The sequence below is a fragment of the Mirounga angustirostris genome, unplaced genomic scaffold (assembly GCF_029215605.1).
Source record: "Mirounga angustirostris isolate CCGP_5_RB_7025 unplaced genomic scaffold, mMirAng1.0.hap1 SCAF_4, whole genome shotgun sequence".
In the NCBI taxonomy this organism is placed as follows: domain Eukaryota; kingdom Metazoa; phylum Chordata; class Mammalia; order Carnivora; family Phocidae; genus Mirounga; species Mirounga angustirostris.
Window position 1 is genome coordinate 91,731,698 of NW_026991712.1, and position 15,783 is coordinate 91,747,480.

General features: G+C 36.7%; 1 protein-coding gene across 7 annotated transcripts in view; it reads left to right on the forward strand.

Moving 5' to 3' along the window:
- The window catches only part of GDAP2 (ganglioside induced differentiation associated protein 2), an 85,296-nt gene that overhangs the window by 13,201 nt on the left and 56,312 nt on the right, over positions 1-15,783 (forward strand). For 6 of the 7 annotated variants that reach the window (XR_010410757.1, XR_010410759.1, XR_010410760.1 and 3 more), the window contains exons 4-8: positions 7,245-7,398; positions 7,804-7,892; positions 8,123-8,179; positions 13,002-13,078; positions 14,472-14,631. Coding sequence is in view for 3 of the 7 variants with exons in the window: in XM_064588563.1 (XP_064444633.1) it covers positions 7,245-7,398; positions 7,804-7,892; positions 8,123-8,179; positions 13,002-13,078; positions 14,472-14,631 (537 nt within the window). In the remaining 4 variants the exon portion in view is untranslated. The remainder of the gene's footprint in view (positions 1-7,244; positions 7,399-7,803; positions 7,893-8,122; positions 8,180-13,001; positions 13,079-14,471; positions 14,632-15,783) is intronic. The other variant, XM_045896858.3, reaches the window with a different exon arrangement.

Sequence of the window (15,783 nt, forward strand, 5' to 3'; positions counted from 1 at the left end):
TTCCATCCAACAACACCAAATACACATTTTTCTCAGGCGCACACAGAACATTCTCCAGGATAGATCATATATTGGGCCACCTATCAAATTTAAGAAGATTGATATCATATCAGGTATTTTCTCTGACCACAATGGTGTGAAACTAGAAATCAGTAATAGAAGGAAAATTTTAAAAATTCACTAGTACATAGAAATTAATACATTCCTGAACAATCAGTGGGTCAAGAAGAAATCAAAAGGAAAATCAGAAAGTATCTCAAAAAAAAAGAAAATACAATATACCAAAATTTATGGGATGCAACAAAAACAGTTCTAAGACAGAAATTCATAGCAATTAATGCCCACATATTAAGAGAAAAGAAAGGTCTCAAATAAACATCCTAACTTTAAACCTCAAGGAATTAGAAAATGAAGAATAATGTAAGCCCAGAATTAACAGAGGGTAGGAAATAATAAAATCTAGAGCAGAAATTTAATAAAATAGAGACTAGAAAGAATTCGTAAAAAAATCAATGAAAAAGTTGATTTTATTTTATTTTTTATTTTTTTTTATTTTTTAAAGATTTTATTTATTTATTTGACAGAGAAAAACACAGCGAGAGAGGGAACACGAACGGGGAGTGGGAGAGGGAGAAGCAGACTCCCTGCCGAGCAGGGAGCCCGATGTGGGACTCGATCCCGGGACTGCAGGATCATGACCTGAGCCGAAGGCAGTCGCTTAACCAACTGAGCCACCCAGGCGCCCGAAAAAGTTGATTTTAAAAAAGATAAAATTGATAGACCTTTAGCTAGACTAACCAGAAGAAAGCAGTCAAATAAAAGTATAAATGAATGAGATATTATTACAGCTGACACCACAGAAATACAAAGGATCATGGGAGACTGCTGTGAACAATTATATGCCAACATATTGGACAACCTAGAAGAAATGGATAAATTCCTGGAAACATACAGCCTGCCAAGACTAAATCGTGAAGAAACAAAATCTAAACAGACCAAAAGGAGTGAGGAGATTGAATCAGTAATCAAAAGCCTCCCAACAAAGATAAGCCTAAGACTTGAGGGTTTCACTGGTGAATTCTATCATACATTTAAAAAGAATAACAATTCTCCTCAAATTTTTCCAAGAATTGAAGAGGAAAGAACACTTCTAAACTCATTTTACAAAACTAGCATTACCCTAATACCAAAGCCAGGTAAAAACACTGCAAGAAAACTACAGTCCTATATGCCTGATGAATGTGGATGCAAAAATTTTCAACAGAATACTAGCAAACCAAATTCAACAGTACATTAAAAGGATCAAACACATTTTCTTTATTCATTTATCTACACATATGTGTGTGTGTATATATATACACACACATACACAAGTGTGTACACATTATATGGTATAAAATACACATACACACAATGGGATATTATTCAGCCATAAGAAAGAAGGAAGTCCTGTCATTTGTGACAACATGCATAGTACTTGATGGTATTACGTATGCTAAGTGAAATAAGACAGACAAATATTACATGACCTCACTTATATGTGGAACCTAAAAAAAGCTGAAGTCATAGAAACAGGAGAATAGTGGTTGCCGGAGAGTAAGGGAAATGAGATGTTGGTCAAAGGAAACAAATTTCCAGCTATAACATGATTAAATTCTGAGGATATAATGTACAACTTGGTGATTATAATTAACAATACTGTGTTATATACTTGAAAGTTGCTAAGAAAGTAGATCTTAAATGTTCTTGTTAAAAGAAAAAGGTAGTTATTTTAGGTGGTAGATGTGTTAACTGACCTTATTGTGGTAATTACTTCTCAATGTATACTTAAATTATCAAGTTATACACTTTAAACTTATACAGTGTTATGTGTTGATTATGCCTCAATAGAGCTGGTGGGGGTGGGGGGAAGAAGTATAGCATCAGAGTCAAGAATGTCTGTCCTTTATTCTGTCTTGGTAGGACCTGTAGTATACAGTCAGTATTCATCTTATTTTTATTACTACTTTTTAAGAGTGATGATAAACTGGGGGACACCTAAAGGAAAATGATGAGCATGGTATACACTGTGGAAACCGTATCATTTGAAGGTATAGTTTAAAGGGCTAGGGTTGGCACAGAGAAGATTTGAGGGAAACATGATTGTATTCCCCAAACATTTGAAAAAGTTTCATACTGAAGAGAGTGGAGACATAATTTCATTGTGTTCCTAGAATCCTTGGTGGGAAGATACATAAAACTTCATTTCAGTTCATTTAGAGAAAATTTTCTAAGAAATAGAGCTTCCTAAAAATGGAATGGGCAGATTTGGCGTATTATACCCAAATTAAAAAAAAAAAAAAATTTGTGTGCTTGTATCTCAGTCTTCTATCCAGTCTTTGAATTTAGGAATTTTATGAACCTAAAGCTGTGTGGGGCTGTTGTTTTGGTAAAGAATGTGTGATAAGAGAGAGATTGATAAATGATGTTCAGCCTTAGGGTCAGAATAACATCTGATAATTCGCTTACTTGTTTCTGGGCAAGAATACATGTAATTAAGTACTTAAATATTAAACACTGTAAGTATCTCCTTGTGCAAAATGAGAAAAATACTTTCTTCTCCCATCAGGATCACTGTATAGTTTTGCTGCTTAAATGTTCCATCACTTGGTATTAAATGTGCAGGTTTGCTAGGATGGGAAGACATATACTACATTTTTTGATTGCTAAGTTTATGAATAGGACTCTTTGCTATAAACATTAAGACAGCTTTTGTATTTCTTACTGTGGATGTTGGGATTTAGAGAGAAGTAAGTGAAGTTGAAGAGCCCTAACTAATCTTTAGTACTCAGGTATATTCAGGTTATCATTGCAGCAGGTGCTCCTTAGCAGAGGATGTAGTCAGGGTAAAAGATGCACTGGACAGAGTTATGGCTGGAGTGAACTTGAACTTACTCAGTAAATTTGTATTTGTTTTACAGGAATTAAAAATACTTTCAGGGCGCCTGGGTGGCTCAGATGGTTAAGCGTCTGCCTTCGGCTCAGGTCATGATCCCAGGGTCCTGGGATCGAGTCCCGCATCGGGCTCTCTGCTCCTTGGGAGCCTGCTTCTCCCTCTGCCTCTCTCTCTCTGTCTCTCATGAATAAATAAATAAAAATCTTTAAAAAAATAAAATAAAAAAAAAAAATACTTTCAGGACTGTGTTTTAACTGTTCATAATCATGTCAGGATTTGGGTTTGGGTTAGAAGAAATCGGTTTAGAGAGAACAAATGGAAGATGAGGAAGCAATGCAACAGTACTTAGCCTAAGTCTAGTCTCTAGAGTTCTGAGTTTTGGTTAACAATTATTAAAGGAAAGGTGGGATTCCCAAAACCAGAGTATCTTGAACACTTAGCAATTCTTTTCTGTTTCTGTAGTCTGCCCTCAGAGATCTTCAGGATTGATTCTGCAAACTGATTGCCCAAATACATGTTTGCTTGCTTGCTTTATTTTTTTAATATATATATCATTTCTTTTGAATAATTGTTTTCTACTTACAGTAGCAATAAATGTAAATTGTAGAAATTATATGCACAGAAGCTACAAAATAAATGAAAACTTAACATTTCCACCACACAAAGATCACCAGTACTAGTCCTATAGTACATATTCTTCTGGATCTTTCTGTAGGTATATGTGGGCATATGCATACATCCTTAAATATTTTGTTACCAGCATAAAATAATTATATGTATACAGTCCTTATCTACGATAAGATAATTGTACACATACTGTTCTGCATTCTGCTTTCTTCAGCAAATGAATCCCACCCTTTGGTTTCAGAAATTACTTCATCTAATACCCAAATCATATTTTAAATTTCCAGTTGACCCTGAAATGCCCTCTGCAGCTAGTTTGTCCAAACTAATATCCAATCCAGGGTCATACTTCTAATTGTTGTATCTTAAAAAAATTTTTTTTCATCCAACTCAGTTCCCTTTTTATGACACTGACTTGTTGAGTACTAGGCCAAAATGTTTTCCAAGATGGCCCACCTTCTGGATTTATCTCATTACCCTGAGGTGCCATTTGGTTTGTTGCTTTATCCCTTGTATCTCCTATAACCTAGAAGTTATATCTAATGGAATCAGGTTTGTCTTAAGCATTCCATAGGTGATTATTGTATTGTATACTTAATGTATCGTATTGGAAGATATATAAAATCTGATTGACCCATTAGTGAACCATTACTAACACTAAGATGGTTCTCTGTTATAGAGTGATGACAACTTGATTCTTCTATTTATGCAGTTGTTTTACCCTTTGTGACTGAAAAGTAATCAATATGGGGTTATTTAAGCTCTATGAATGTCCAGTTCTCTGTCACACGTTCACATAATGGTTTTAGCAACTATTTATATAGTCCTTGTCTGAGTCAGTAATTTCATTAAGATTGTGAAGTTGTATTTTTCTAAAACCTGTCCTTATATCCATGGTTACATTCCTGTAGAGTCTTTCCTCAATAACTGACATGTGGTTACTCTGGATTACAGTTTCTGTAAGAGGGCAGGGTAAATGCTTACTTCTTTTAATTACCATTTTTCAAAATAAAGAATTGGTTTAATAGCTGCCTCAAGTGGTGCCAAATGAGGGTTTTCCAAAAGCCTTTCTCTTTTTTGAGTGTCACTTTGTGCTTATGGCTTTTCATGGATCAACGTATATGTGGTTTTAAAAGTTAAAGAATTTTATGTACAAAGGAAAGCTACAGTTCTCTGCCTTTCCCTTTCCTGCCTTGATTCTGTTCTCCAGGGGCATCTACTTTCAAACCTTTAAGTTCCTTATTTTATTTACCTTCTGTTTCCATATAATATGCTACAACTATTGTATTGATTTTTTTTCCCCTGTTTACTTCTTATTGTGGAAATTAAAGATTAAACTCTTGTTCATCCACTCCCCTCATTTGCCTGTACATAAAACACTCACATTTTCTTCCTTCTTCACCACCTTCCCAGATTGGCCTGTCAAATTTTTATTAAATCCGCATTCAGCATTAACATTATGAATGTATAAATATTACTCGCCACTGATTACAAAACTGATTAGTGTTCTTTTTGTACAATTATTTTCCTCTAAGTTATTGATCTGATTACTTAATTTTCTAATTAATTAACTTATTGATTCAATCCCAGACTTTAAGTGTAAACCTCTCAGTAAAGTCAAAACTTCTGTTTATCTTTCAGCTCCATTTTTTTCTTGATAAGGTCCCTCCTGGAATCCCCCATCCTCTTTCCTCTCTAGACTGTTCTTTATGCCTGTTGTACAGTTAACATCCTAGGAAATCCTTTTTTCTATTTAGTGGATTGGATCCCCTCATTTTCTAGATCTCATGCCTTTCTCTTCTGTGATATACTCCTTAATTTTTGTGAGTAAATCTACCAGATTTCTGAGGATGGATGGGGGCAAAATTGCTGAGATCTTCTACCTTCATACTTAATTAGAAGTTTGGTTGGAAATGAAACTCTAAGTTGTTAATCATTTTCCAGGTTTTTTAAGGCATTGCTCCCAATTTTTATTATTGCTCTTAAAAAATCGGATGCTAAAAAAAAAAAAAATCGGATGCTATTCTTATTCCTGATTCTTTGTATGTTACTGGTTTTTTCTCTGGAAACTTTATGATCTCGTCTTATTTCGGGTGTTCTCAATTTCATAGTGAGGTGCCTTGGTGTGGTTTGGGTATCCCGTGGGCTCCTTGGTCTAGAAACTTATCTTTCAGTTCCAGAAAATTTCTTGTTTTATTTCTTTCCTAATTTCCTTCCCTCTGTATTCTCTGTTCTCTCTTTGAAGAAATTCTATTGGATGTTGTACCTCCTTGTTTAATCCTCCAATTTTCATGTATTATTTATTTTCCAGCTTTTTATTTTCTGGAAGATTTCCTTAACTTTAGCTTTAACCCACCAGTTGAACTTTTTGTTACTGCTATCATGTTTTTTACTTGGCTATAAATTGTATAAGCACTTTTTCCTGTTCTCTGAATATTTCTTTCTTACAACATTCTGGTTTTGTTTCAGAGATACTATATCTTCTCTTACCTCTCTGACAGTAGTGATTATGGTATTGGGAGTTGCATTCTCTCTTTTTTGAGCATTGCTTTGACGCCCCTGTGGCCAGAGGCTTTGCTCGCTTCTTGGTGATCCTTGAGTGTCAGTGTGCCAATTGTATTTATGAGGGAGGAACTGAGAAAGTGAAGGGAAGCTTTGTGTGCGTGGGCAAGAGTTACTGCTTGGTGGATCTAGAAGCAGAGGATGAGCAGGAGCCCTGTTGTTTAGTTGTCACAATCTGTGAGTCCTTTGGTTTGGGCCTCTTAGTTTCCTGGAAAGGAATCTTTCAGGGGTGTAAGTGTGGGTGTCTGTGTTTCAGAAGCCAATTAGGAGCAGAGGGCTAGAGCTATCACTGTTGAGTGTAACACTTTAACTAAATCCCGTCTTTTCAGCCATGCCTGAGGTTCTGGGGTCCAGAAACTCTAGTTCAGCATCTCTAGAGAGTAAACCTTCCTGCTGCTATGGTGATAAATCATCACCTCGCTGTGCTGGCTGAGGAAAAGGTTGTTGCAGATTTGACTGTTTCTATGCAAATTTAACTCAGCCTCCTCTCTTTAGTCCCACTTCACGTCATAGCTTTTAGAAGTACGTAGGTTTCCACTTTTTGAGCCTTTCTACTGTTCTGTAATAATAATAACAATAAGAATAATAGATAATGCATGTATGTACTTTGCATGTATTAACTCATTTAGACCTGTGAAGTAAGTACCAGTAGTATTCCCATTAAATAGGAAAACGAGGCATGGAGAGGCCAAGCACCTGCCCATGTGGCACAGCAGGAAGGTGGAAGACTCAAGATTTGAATCAAAGCAGTTTATCTTGAATCCAACACTGCCTTTCAGTACAGACCAGCTTGCTTCATATTGGTGACCCTATTTCTACGAGCAGTTAGGTTTCTCTGCTTGCTAAATGAGTTATTTCGAGGCCACTGACTTTCTGCCTTCCAAAATTCTGATGATGCCTATCTGCTTCGTGCCCTCTCCCATTCTCTTTGTCTCTGTTTTTTATACCTATTGTATTGCTTCACTGTCATTTTGGGAACAGAGATAAATGTTTGTGTTCAATCCATATTTTTCATTGAAATTTCTCAAAATTCTTACTACTTTTCTGTTTCATGCCTTGTTCTGTTGACTTTGTTTTTTTTTCTTGACACCTCCATGACTTACGTGCGCTCCATTGTTCCCAGGTTGCCGGACAGGTGAAGCCAAACTGACAAAAGGATTTAATCTAGCTGCCCGGTTCATCATTCACACGGTGGGACCTAAATACAAGAGCCGCTACCGCACAGCTGCTGAGAGTTCCCTGTACAGCTGCTACAGAAACGTGCTTCAGCTGGCCAAGTACGGCTTACTCACTTCCTGGAAGCAGCATGCCGTATACTGTGAAAGGCCCCAGCTTCAGAATGAAACCTAGCTGTGGAAGTCAGTTTTGAGGGATTTAAATCACATTAGAGGACTCTGAAGATAAAATTAATTATCTTCACACCTTAGCAGGATAAAAGGAGTGGATTTGGGTGACTAAAGAATTTAACCTGTTCCCATTTTACTCAGTCTTTACTTGGAATATATTTCCCCCAAATGGTACAATTATAATATTGATGTAATTATTAAAAAGTGCAAGTGGATTACCTGTTATAATAGATTTGTTGAGGGGGCAGGGAAAGAGAAGTTGAGCTGCATTTTTAAATTATTTACATATGTATGTATTATGGATGTTGGTGGTTTGTGTTTTCTGTTTGATTGCAGAGAGCAATCAATGTCTTCTGTGGGATTCTGTGTCATCAATTCTGCAAAACGAGGTTATCCTTTAGAGGATGCAACACACATAGCACTTCGTAAGTAACATTGGAGATGCTGTGCATACATTGAGCACTTTGTAAGTAGGATTGGGATGCTGTACATAAATTGAGTCTTACACAGATTTTTTTTGTAACTAGTTAAGTAGTTATAGCTGAAGAAGATCTCTTGATGAACAGATCATGGCATCCTGGAAAGAACTTTGTATTAAGTTGCTGAGCTCGATTTACTTTCTCAGGTTGACGTTTTCTCCTCTTTTCTCCTACAGACTTGCCTATTAAATTGGGAAATGATACCAGGCCAAGAACTATGGCCAACGCATTGGGTATTTGAATCAATATTCAGAATAATTATAACAGGCTGTAACAATGAATCCAAAAGAGATTTCATAATATAATATTTATATAGCACTTTGTAGTTGAAACAGCAGCTTTCACAGGTGCTACTTGAGTATAAATCCTTGCATTGAGGTTTAAAAAAGACTGGGCTCAATCATAATGAGACAGAATGTCATATATGTGATATAAAAATAGGATGTTTAGCTCGAGAGAACCCATGATCTCACTGTATTATATGCAGGTTCAGACCACATCTGCGCATCTGTATGTAGTTCTGGGTGTCCTGTCTAATATGAGACACTGACAAACTGGAGAGCAAACAGTTTGAAACATTAGTGGTATTTCTCCTAAAGAAGACCATGCATTGTTTCAGCATATATGGTTCTCATCTTCGAATGTCTAAAGGAGTCTCATTGTGAGCTTATTCTGTGCTACATTTTGAGAGCAGTGTTCTGAACCATTTTGGGAGCCATCGTAAATTACATTGAGCATCTGCTGAAGGAAAGCTGTGGACCCTTTCCCCAGAGGAATGTACATATAGAGGGAATTTGTGTGCAATTTCAGGAAGCTCATAGATTCTGGTAAGGATTGTAGATAAGACCTCCAATGGTAGAAGGCAGGTCAAAGACTATGTCACAAAGAAAGAGACTTGGTCCCACTTGAGATAGGACTCTGTAATGGAAAGGTATTTTAAGTGAACTTCTTGTCACTGGGAATATTAATGCGGAAGCTAAATGACCATCTGTTGCAGATACTCCTCATTGAAGAGGAAAACTACACCAAATGATCTTTAAGACCCCTTTCTATCTCTAGAATTTAAAGAGGAGGAGCTGAAAGTCTTACATCCACCAAAAAATTACAGAGATATTCCAATGTATAAAATTATTATTAGCCTATAAGTCTATAGCCTAGAATTTAAGGTCAGTTATGACATAAGTAATCTTATTTAATAATTAGCTACTTCTAAGACTTAAGATTTAGAAGTCAAGGATCTTATAGTAAATTTAATATTTTATAGTTATGATTTATATATATTAGACTGAGCTTCTTGAAGAGCAGAAATCTTTTCATCTTTGCATTTCCAGTGCTTTCATATGTCAGGAATGCTTTACCTATGATACTTGCTTAAGAAATACGTGTTTTAAAAAGGCATAAAGAAGTTCCATTTTGTTTCCTCAACAGCCCTGTGTTTCAGGTGTCCATTTTACAAATAAAGAAGCTCAGAAGTTTATCATGTTCTCAAGGTTATGTAGATTCCTGACTCCCAAGTCTAGTAACTTCTCTGTTATACTACATAATTCAATTATGCTTGAGGTTAGAACTACTTCAGTAGGAAACTCATATGTTATCGATACTCTGCATATATTCTGAATGGTGCCTTACCAAAGCAAAGTTCCTGCCTTTGTGTAATTCTTTTTGGCAAAGCTCTTGGCAGGTCTTGACATTCTCTGATTCCTTAGTCCTTGCCCCATCATCCCATACCTTGAGCTAAGTCTTTTTTTATGTCTCTATTTCTTATTAAAGTAATCATATAGGTCAGAATTCAAAGAGGAAGCAACATTTTATAGAAAAGCATCTGAAAAAGGAGTCCAGAAGACTGTTTTTTGATCCCAGTTCTACCAGTCTCACCATCTCTGTTTCCCAAGCTAAATCACTTGATAAATCACTCGATTTACCCTAGAGGTGTTAACTTTGAGCAGTAATTGTAGTAAGAGCAGGTGAAAATCAACAGTGGCCTAAGGGACTTAGATGAAGCAATTTCTAAGAATTGAATTAGCACAAGTGAAATGGAAAACAAAGATGGACAAGTCAACTTATATAAGGCCTATTTGACTTATTGCACCTTAAATCTGATAGTAAAACTGTAGCATCTCATTAAAAAAAAAATACATATAAACAGTTGTGGCCTTTGCTCACACACTTTCTGAGCATTTGGGAAATCAATGGCTTGTATACTTTTGCAGCATATATGGGCCAAGAACAAATCTAATAAATGTAACTCTAAGTCCTTAGTACCAAACTCTTTCCTACTTATTAAACTATTACCAAAATTTATTTCATTTGAAACCTAAGGAATATCCTCTGATAGATATATCAAGACTGTCTTTTTTTTCTTGGTTCATTTACAGTTCAATTCTTCTCCATTAGAAGCCTAAAGAAACCTCTGCATTGAAATAAATTCATCAGGTTATTTATTAATTCAGCAAAATTTTTAGTGATTTTGTAGGAGACCCTGTGCTATATAAAAGAGAATACAGTGGTGAGAAAAAGGATGACGCTGTTTGTTCTTATTGTGTTTCCATGTTGGGAATTTTAATGCCCCAGATGTCATTCTCCCCAGTTAAAGGGTTTTCACTAAAAGTTAGGTTCATGACATCCTGGTTGGTTGCAAAGAATAGTGCACAGATGAAACTCTGAAAGAAACCATTTGAATTGGCAGTTGGTACTAAAATATTATAGCCATGACATCACTCTGTTTTCTCTTTTTTGCAGAATTACTTTTCTTAATGAATTCTGCTGAGGGAATTCAGTTTGGTTACTCTCTGGTATTGTATTTTGTCTTCCATTGGAAATCCTACAATTGTATGCTGGGAAACCACTATATGTGAACATTAATTAAAACTTGGTGTCAGGGTGCCTGGATGGCTTAGTCGCTTAAGCGTCCGACTCTTGGTTTCAGCTCAGGGTCGTGGGATCGGGCCCCATGTCGGGCTCCGTGTTCAGTGCGGAGTCTGCTTGTCCTTTTTCCTCTGCTCCTCCCCCTGCTCACACACGCTCGCGCACACTCTATCTCTAAATAAAATCTTAAAAAAAAAAGAAAAAACCTTGGTGTCAAAATAAAAGAAAATCCCTTTTGGAAAATTCAGTTTTAGAAAATCATTAAAGCAGAATAGAGAGAGAAATGAAAAATAAATTTGTCACCTAACAGAGGAAGAATTCTAAATAGTTTAGTCCTTCAACAAATGGGTCTTAGATTCTCGAGATACAGTAGTAAACAAGGTAGGCAATATGTAGATAACCAGACCCATAAAATGTTACTCCAGCTACTAATTATTTTTGAACAGTTGTTTGCCATATCTTAAGATGTGCTAGGTTCTGGTAATATTAATGTAAGATATACTTGGCCTTCAGAAAGCTCACAGTCTAGCTATAAAATGCAATGAGAAGTTCACAAATGGAGGGCCATTCAGGTTACAGAAGGAACACAAGGAAGGATGGAGTTCTGTACAAACCAGATGGCCTTGAACTGGATCTTGAAAAATGAGTAGGACTTCACTAATAGAAGGTCATGGTGAATGAATGGTATTCTAGTCAAAGGTAACCATGCAAGCAGAGGCAGGGTAGCATGAAAGTTAAGTGGAATATTCTGAGTACAGCAAAGAAGCCAATTTGCTGAAAGTAAGGCCTGTGGGAGGAATAGTGGGAAATAGGACTAAAGGGCAGGGTTGGAGGGGTGGCCAGTTGAGGTCCAAGTGTGGCGAACCTTGCTGGGGACTTAGATCCTAATCTACAAGCAGTGCAGAGCCTCAGAATTACTTAGTAAGGAGGGTGACAAGGGAAGGAAGGTAACTCAAGCAACAGTGAATATATAGACCTGGAAAAGAGAGAAACAAGAAAACAAGAGCTTATTGCTGAAGGCTTCATGAGCATTAAGATCCTGAGAGCAGCTGGAAGAGAGAAGGAATGGATGTTAGAAATAGCAGTAGAAATAAAGGATATGAGAACCCATTGAAAATGCAGGATGAAGGAAGAGGTGAAAAAGGTGTTAAAAAAAATTCAGGATTTGAGCTTGGATGAGTGATTTGATGTTGCTATGTGATAAAATAAAGAATATGGGTAGAGGAACAGATTTTGGCTGGAAAAGATGGAGGTCAGTTTCGGACCTTCAGAGTTTGAGGCCTCTGGGTTATCTAGGCAGATAGGCCCAGTAGGCAGTAGGGAATTCAGCTCTTTTATTCAGAAAACAGAATATAAAGATTTGAGAATATAAATATTTACATTGGTGCTAAGCCAGCAAATTGGTGAGCTAAAGAGAATATACATACATATATATATATTTCTTGATATTGATGATGTTGCTATCAAGAATTGATGATATCAAGAATTGATATCAAAAATTGATCTATTTCTTTATATATATATATATATATCAAGAAAATAAATGGAGGACAGAAACGTGGAGGACAACATTTTAAAAGGTAGGGCATGGGCACATAAAAGTAAAGCTAATGAAATCTCTAGTGAGGTAAGGACTAAGAAAAGGCCATTAGGATTCATTGATAGGAAATTGATAGGGAAGAATTAGGATAACATAGAAATCAAAAAAAATAATTCACCTTTGGTCAATGGGATTTTGACAGGGATGCAGTGCTGAGTAGGTCATTGAATACTGTTAGCTAAATGGTCAGAGAGAGAGGCCCCAGGGAATAAAAATATACTGGGTAGGGAAGAATTGTCTGGAATCAGCATCTTCTATGGCCAGGCACTGTTCTAGAAGCTGGCAATAACGCAGTAAATAAAGCTCTTGCTGTTGAGGTACTTTCATTCTAGCAGATGGGGGAGGGAGGGCAGAGAAGATATAAAATAAACTCCACAAAATGTAATATTTGCTCTGGAGGAAAGCAAATCAGAGAAGGATTTTTAAATATGGTACTCTGGGCAGGCTTCACTGATGAGGTGTCATTGAGCAGAGAGACCTGACTGAAATGAGTAGTGATCCATTATAAAAATAAAACTTTGAAGAGTTTGAATTTTCTTCACACAGGTATTTCTTATTTATTGAATCACTTTTTCTATTCCTTTCCTTAGGCACTGTAAGGAGATTCCTAGAAATTCATGGGGAGACCATTGAAAAAGTAGTATTTGCTGTCTCTGAACTAGAAGAGGTATTTTGTAATTATGTTTCATTGTTTAAATCTTATTTTTACTTGTTTGCCTTTGTCTCATCATTCTCTATTTACTGAATTGTCAGCAGGCAAATCCTAGGTATCTGTGTATGTATTTGGCAGTGGGGCTTACCATCCTTTGTCGAAACGAACGCATATTAGATACTAAAAACAAGTCAAGAAGGAGCATTTTGATAATGTTTTTACTGCTAAACTGTTTTCACTTAGTGAAATCTTACAAGGTGGAGTTGTTCTGCTTTGCTCCCTGTATTAGCTCTTAAAACCTCTCGAGGCATCACCTTATAATCTGAGTACTGGGTGCTTGGGCAGTATAACTAGAAAATTGCTGTGCTGGAAAAGCTTTGGGTCTACCTTGCCTGGAAACATGACAGCCTAGCCTAGTGACTAGCATTGATTAAGTTGTGAGGTTTATGTTTTGCTTTGTTGTGTGTAATTAGGTTTAGTATGTTTCAGTTTAATTTAGAACCATTTTAGAAAATGAGGGGTTTTTTTAACCCTTTTTATTTTTTTTATGGCTTTATTTTTTTTAACCCTTTTTAAATTTTATTTAGTTTTAGTATGCTCCATCCAGTTCAGCTTGTATTATTTTGCAGTTTTGTGACCTTGGGCAAGTTACTTAACCTGTCTGTGCTTTGATAAAATAGGAGTATTAGTAGTACTTACACCACAGGAGTTTAGTGATGAATGAGTTAACACATGTGAAATATCCATTCATGGTATTAATAGCTATATACATGATATATAAATACTTTTGAAATTGCTAAAATGAGGCACATTTGCTTGTTTGCTATCTCTTCTTGTTTTATCTGGTTTACCTATTCATTCAGTGATCTTTTATTGAGTGTCTGTAGCACCCAGGTTTATTACACTAGATTCTGGAAATACGCCAGTGAACAAGTGAGGGTCATTGTCCTCAAGGAATCCATTGTCTATTGGTGGGGACAGACAGTTCAGATAAGTTATGATAATCATGGTAAGTGCATTAATGGAGGTATGGAATAGATAGGAACTCCAGCCTGCACAGGGTTAGGAAATGCTTCCTATGGGAGGTGATAAACTTGAAATCATCGTAAAAAATAAATAAAGATATTCCTGGGGAGGGGCAAATGACAGTAGGACAGGAGTGGCAGGACTTATGCATTCCAGGTTCGCTGACCTGAAGTTGCCAGGATGGGAGTCACGTTTAACTTGACCACCTGACAGTATCCTGACCTTTAACATAAGAACTGCTTGAGGGTCCCAGATAGCATCTAGTTGAGCTTAGGTTTTTATTCTTGATGGAGGCTTTCTTCGCTGTGTCTGGAACAGCACTAAGCTGGCGTGCTTCATTACTTCATTATTTTTCACAGAATGTCTTGCTTTTCTGACACAGGCTACTTACCAAAAGCTGCTACCTCTGTACTTCCCAAGGTCACTAAAGGAGGAATGTCGATCATTGCCATACCTACCTGCAGATATTGGAAATGCAGAAGGGGAGCCTGTGGTACCTGAACGGCAGATTAGAATAAGTGAAAAACCTGGTGCCCCGGAGGGTGAGTTCTGCTTTTCTTAATTTCCCTCTTTTATCGGGGACTGATAACCACCAATGAGGAGAAAGTTCAGTCTACCTTCGGAGAGCTCTCTATGGGTGTAACATTAAGTTCAAGACCAACTTAGATGTTTTGAGTCTTATTCTTATTAAAATTTAGTCTTTTAAGTTAAAATATATATATTTATACACACACACACAACATCAAGTCTGTTAGGCAGTAGAGATCCAGAGGTGGATATAACAACATTTGCATCCTCGTGAAGTTTATAGTTGTATGCAGGACCCTGTTGAGACAGTAATCAAGTACATAATCATCTAAAATTTTCAGCAGCTTTAACAATATCCTCCAAAAGCCAGACCTAACATTAAATACTAAGACAAGAATACCATTAACACTTGTTTTGTTTCTTTAGGTTATATTCTCATGTAGTTTGAAGCAATGGTAGAGCACGGTAGGATGGGAGCCCTTCTGAATCTGTGCTGTATGACAGCTAATAATGATCTTCATGGGTACACGGTTGAGGTCATAACTCCTTGTGTGGAGTTATGGAGACATGCCTCACAAGCTTCAGTGCTAGAACTTGCTCTGAAAATTCGGCAGCTTAGGAATTACTATGAGATTCCTACCATGAACGCTTTTAAATGAGCATCAAGTTAAAATCTGTAGAGGGCTGCTCATCTCCTTTTTATCACCAGTACACAGCCTTAAGTCAAATGGAGGGAATTATAAGTGGTGTACCATCAGGAAATGCCTGAACCAAGCTTTGCTGGAGGGCTACCCATGTACTTTAGGGTATGCCCAGAGTTATTTGGGAATCCTCATGATCATGACCACCACTGTAGAATATAGTTTTTCCTAAATGCATAAATGCATTTTGTATGACAAGGAGTAATAATTGCAAACCCAATTTGAGATCGTAATTCTGGGCAGTAGATTAGGCTAACTCATTAACCAAAGGGTTCCTTGGGTCTACCATTTTCAAAGAGTGCTTAATTACCTCATAGATGTAAGACCTAGTATTCATAAATATTTTCAATTAGAATGTTCAGTCTGTTAAAATAGATGTAAAATCAGTTTTACTTGATTTGTTCATGGGTATTTTTCGTAAAAGCACACTCTTTTCAGCCGTTGGCCTGTCACAGTTTAAGGAGG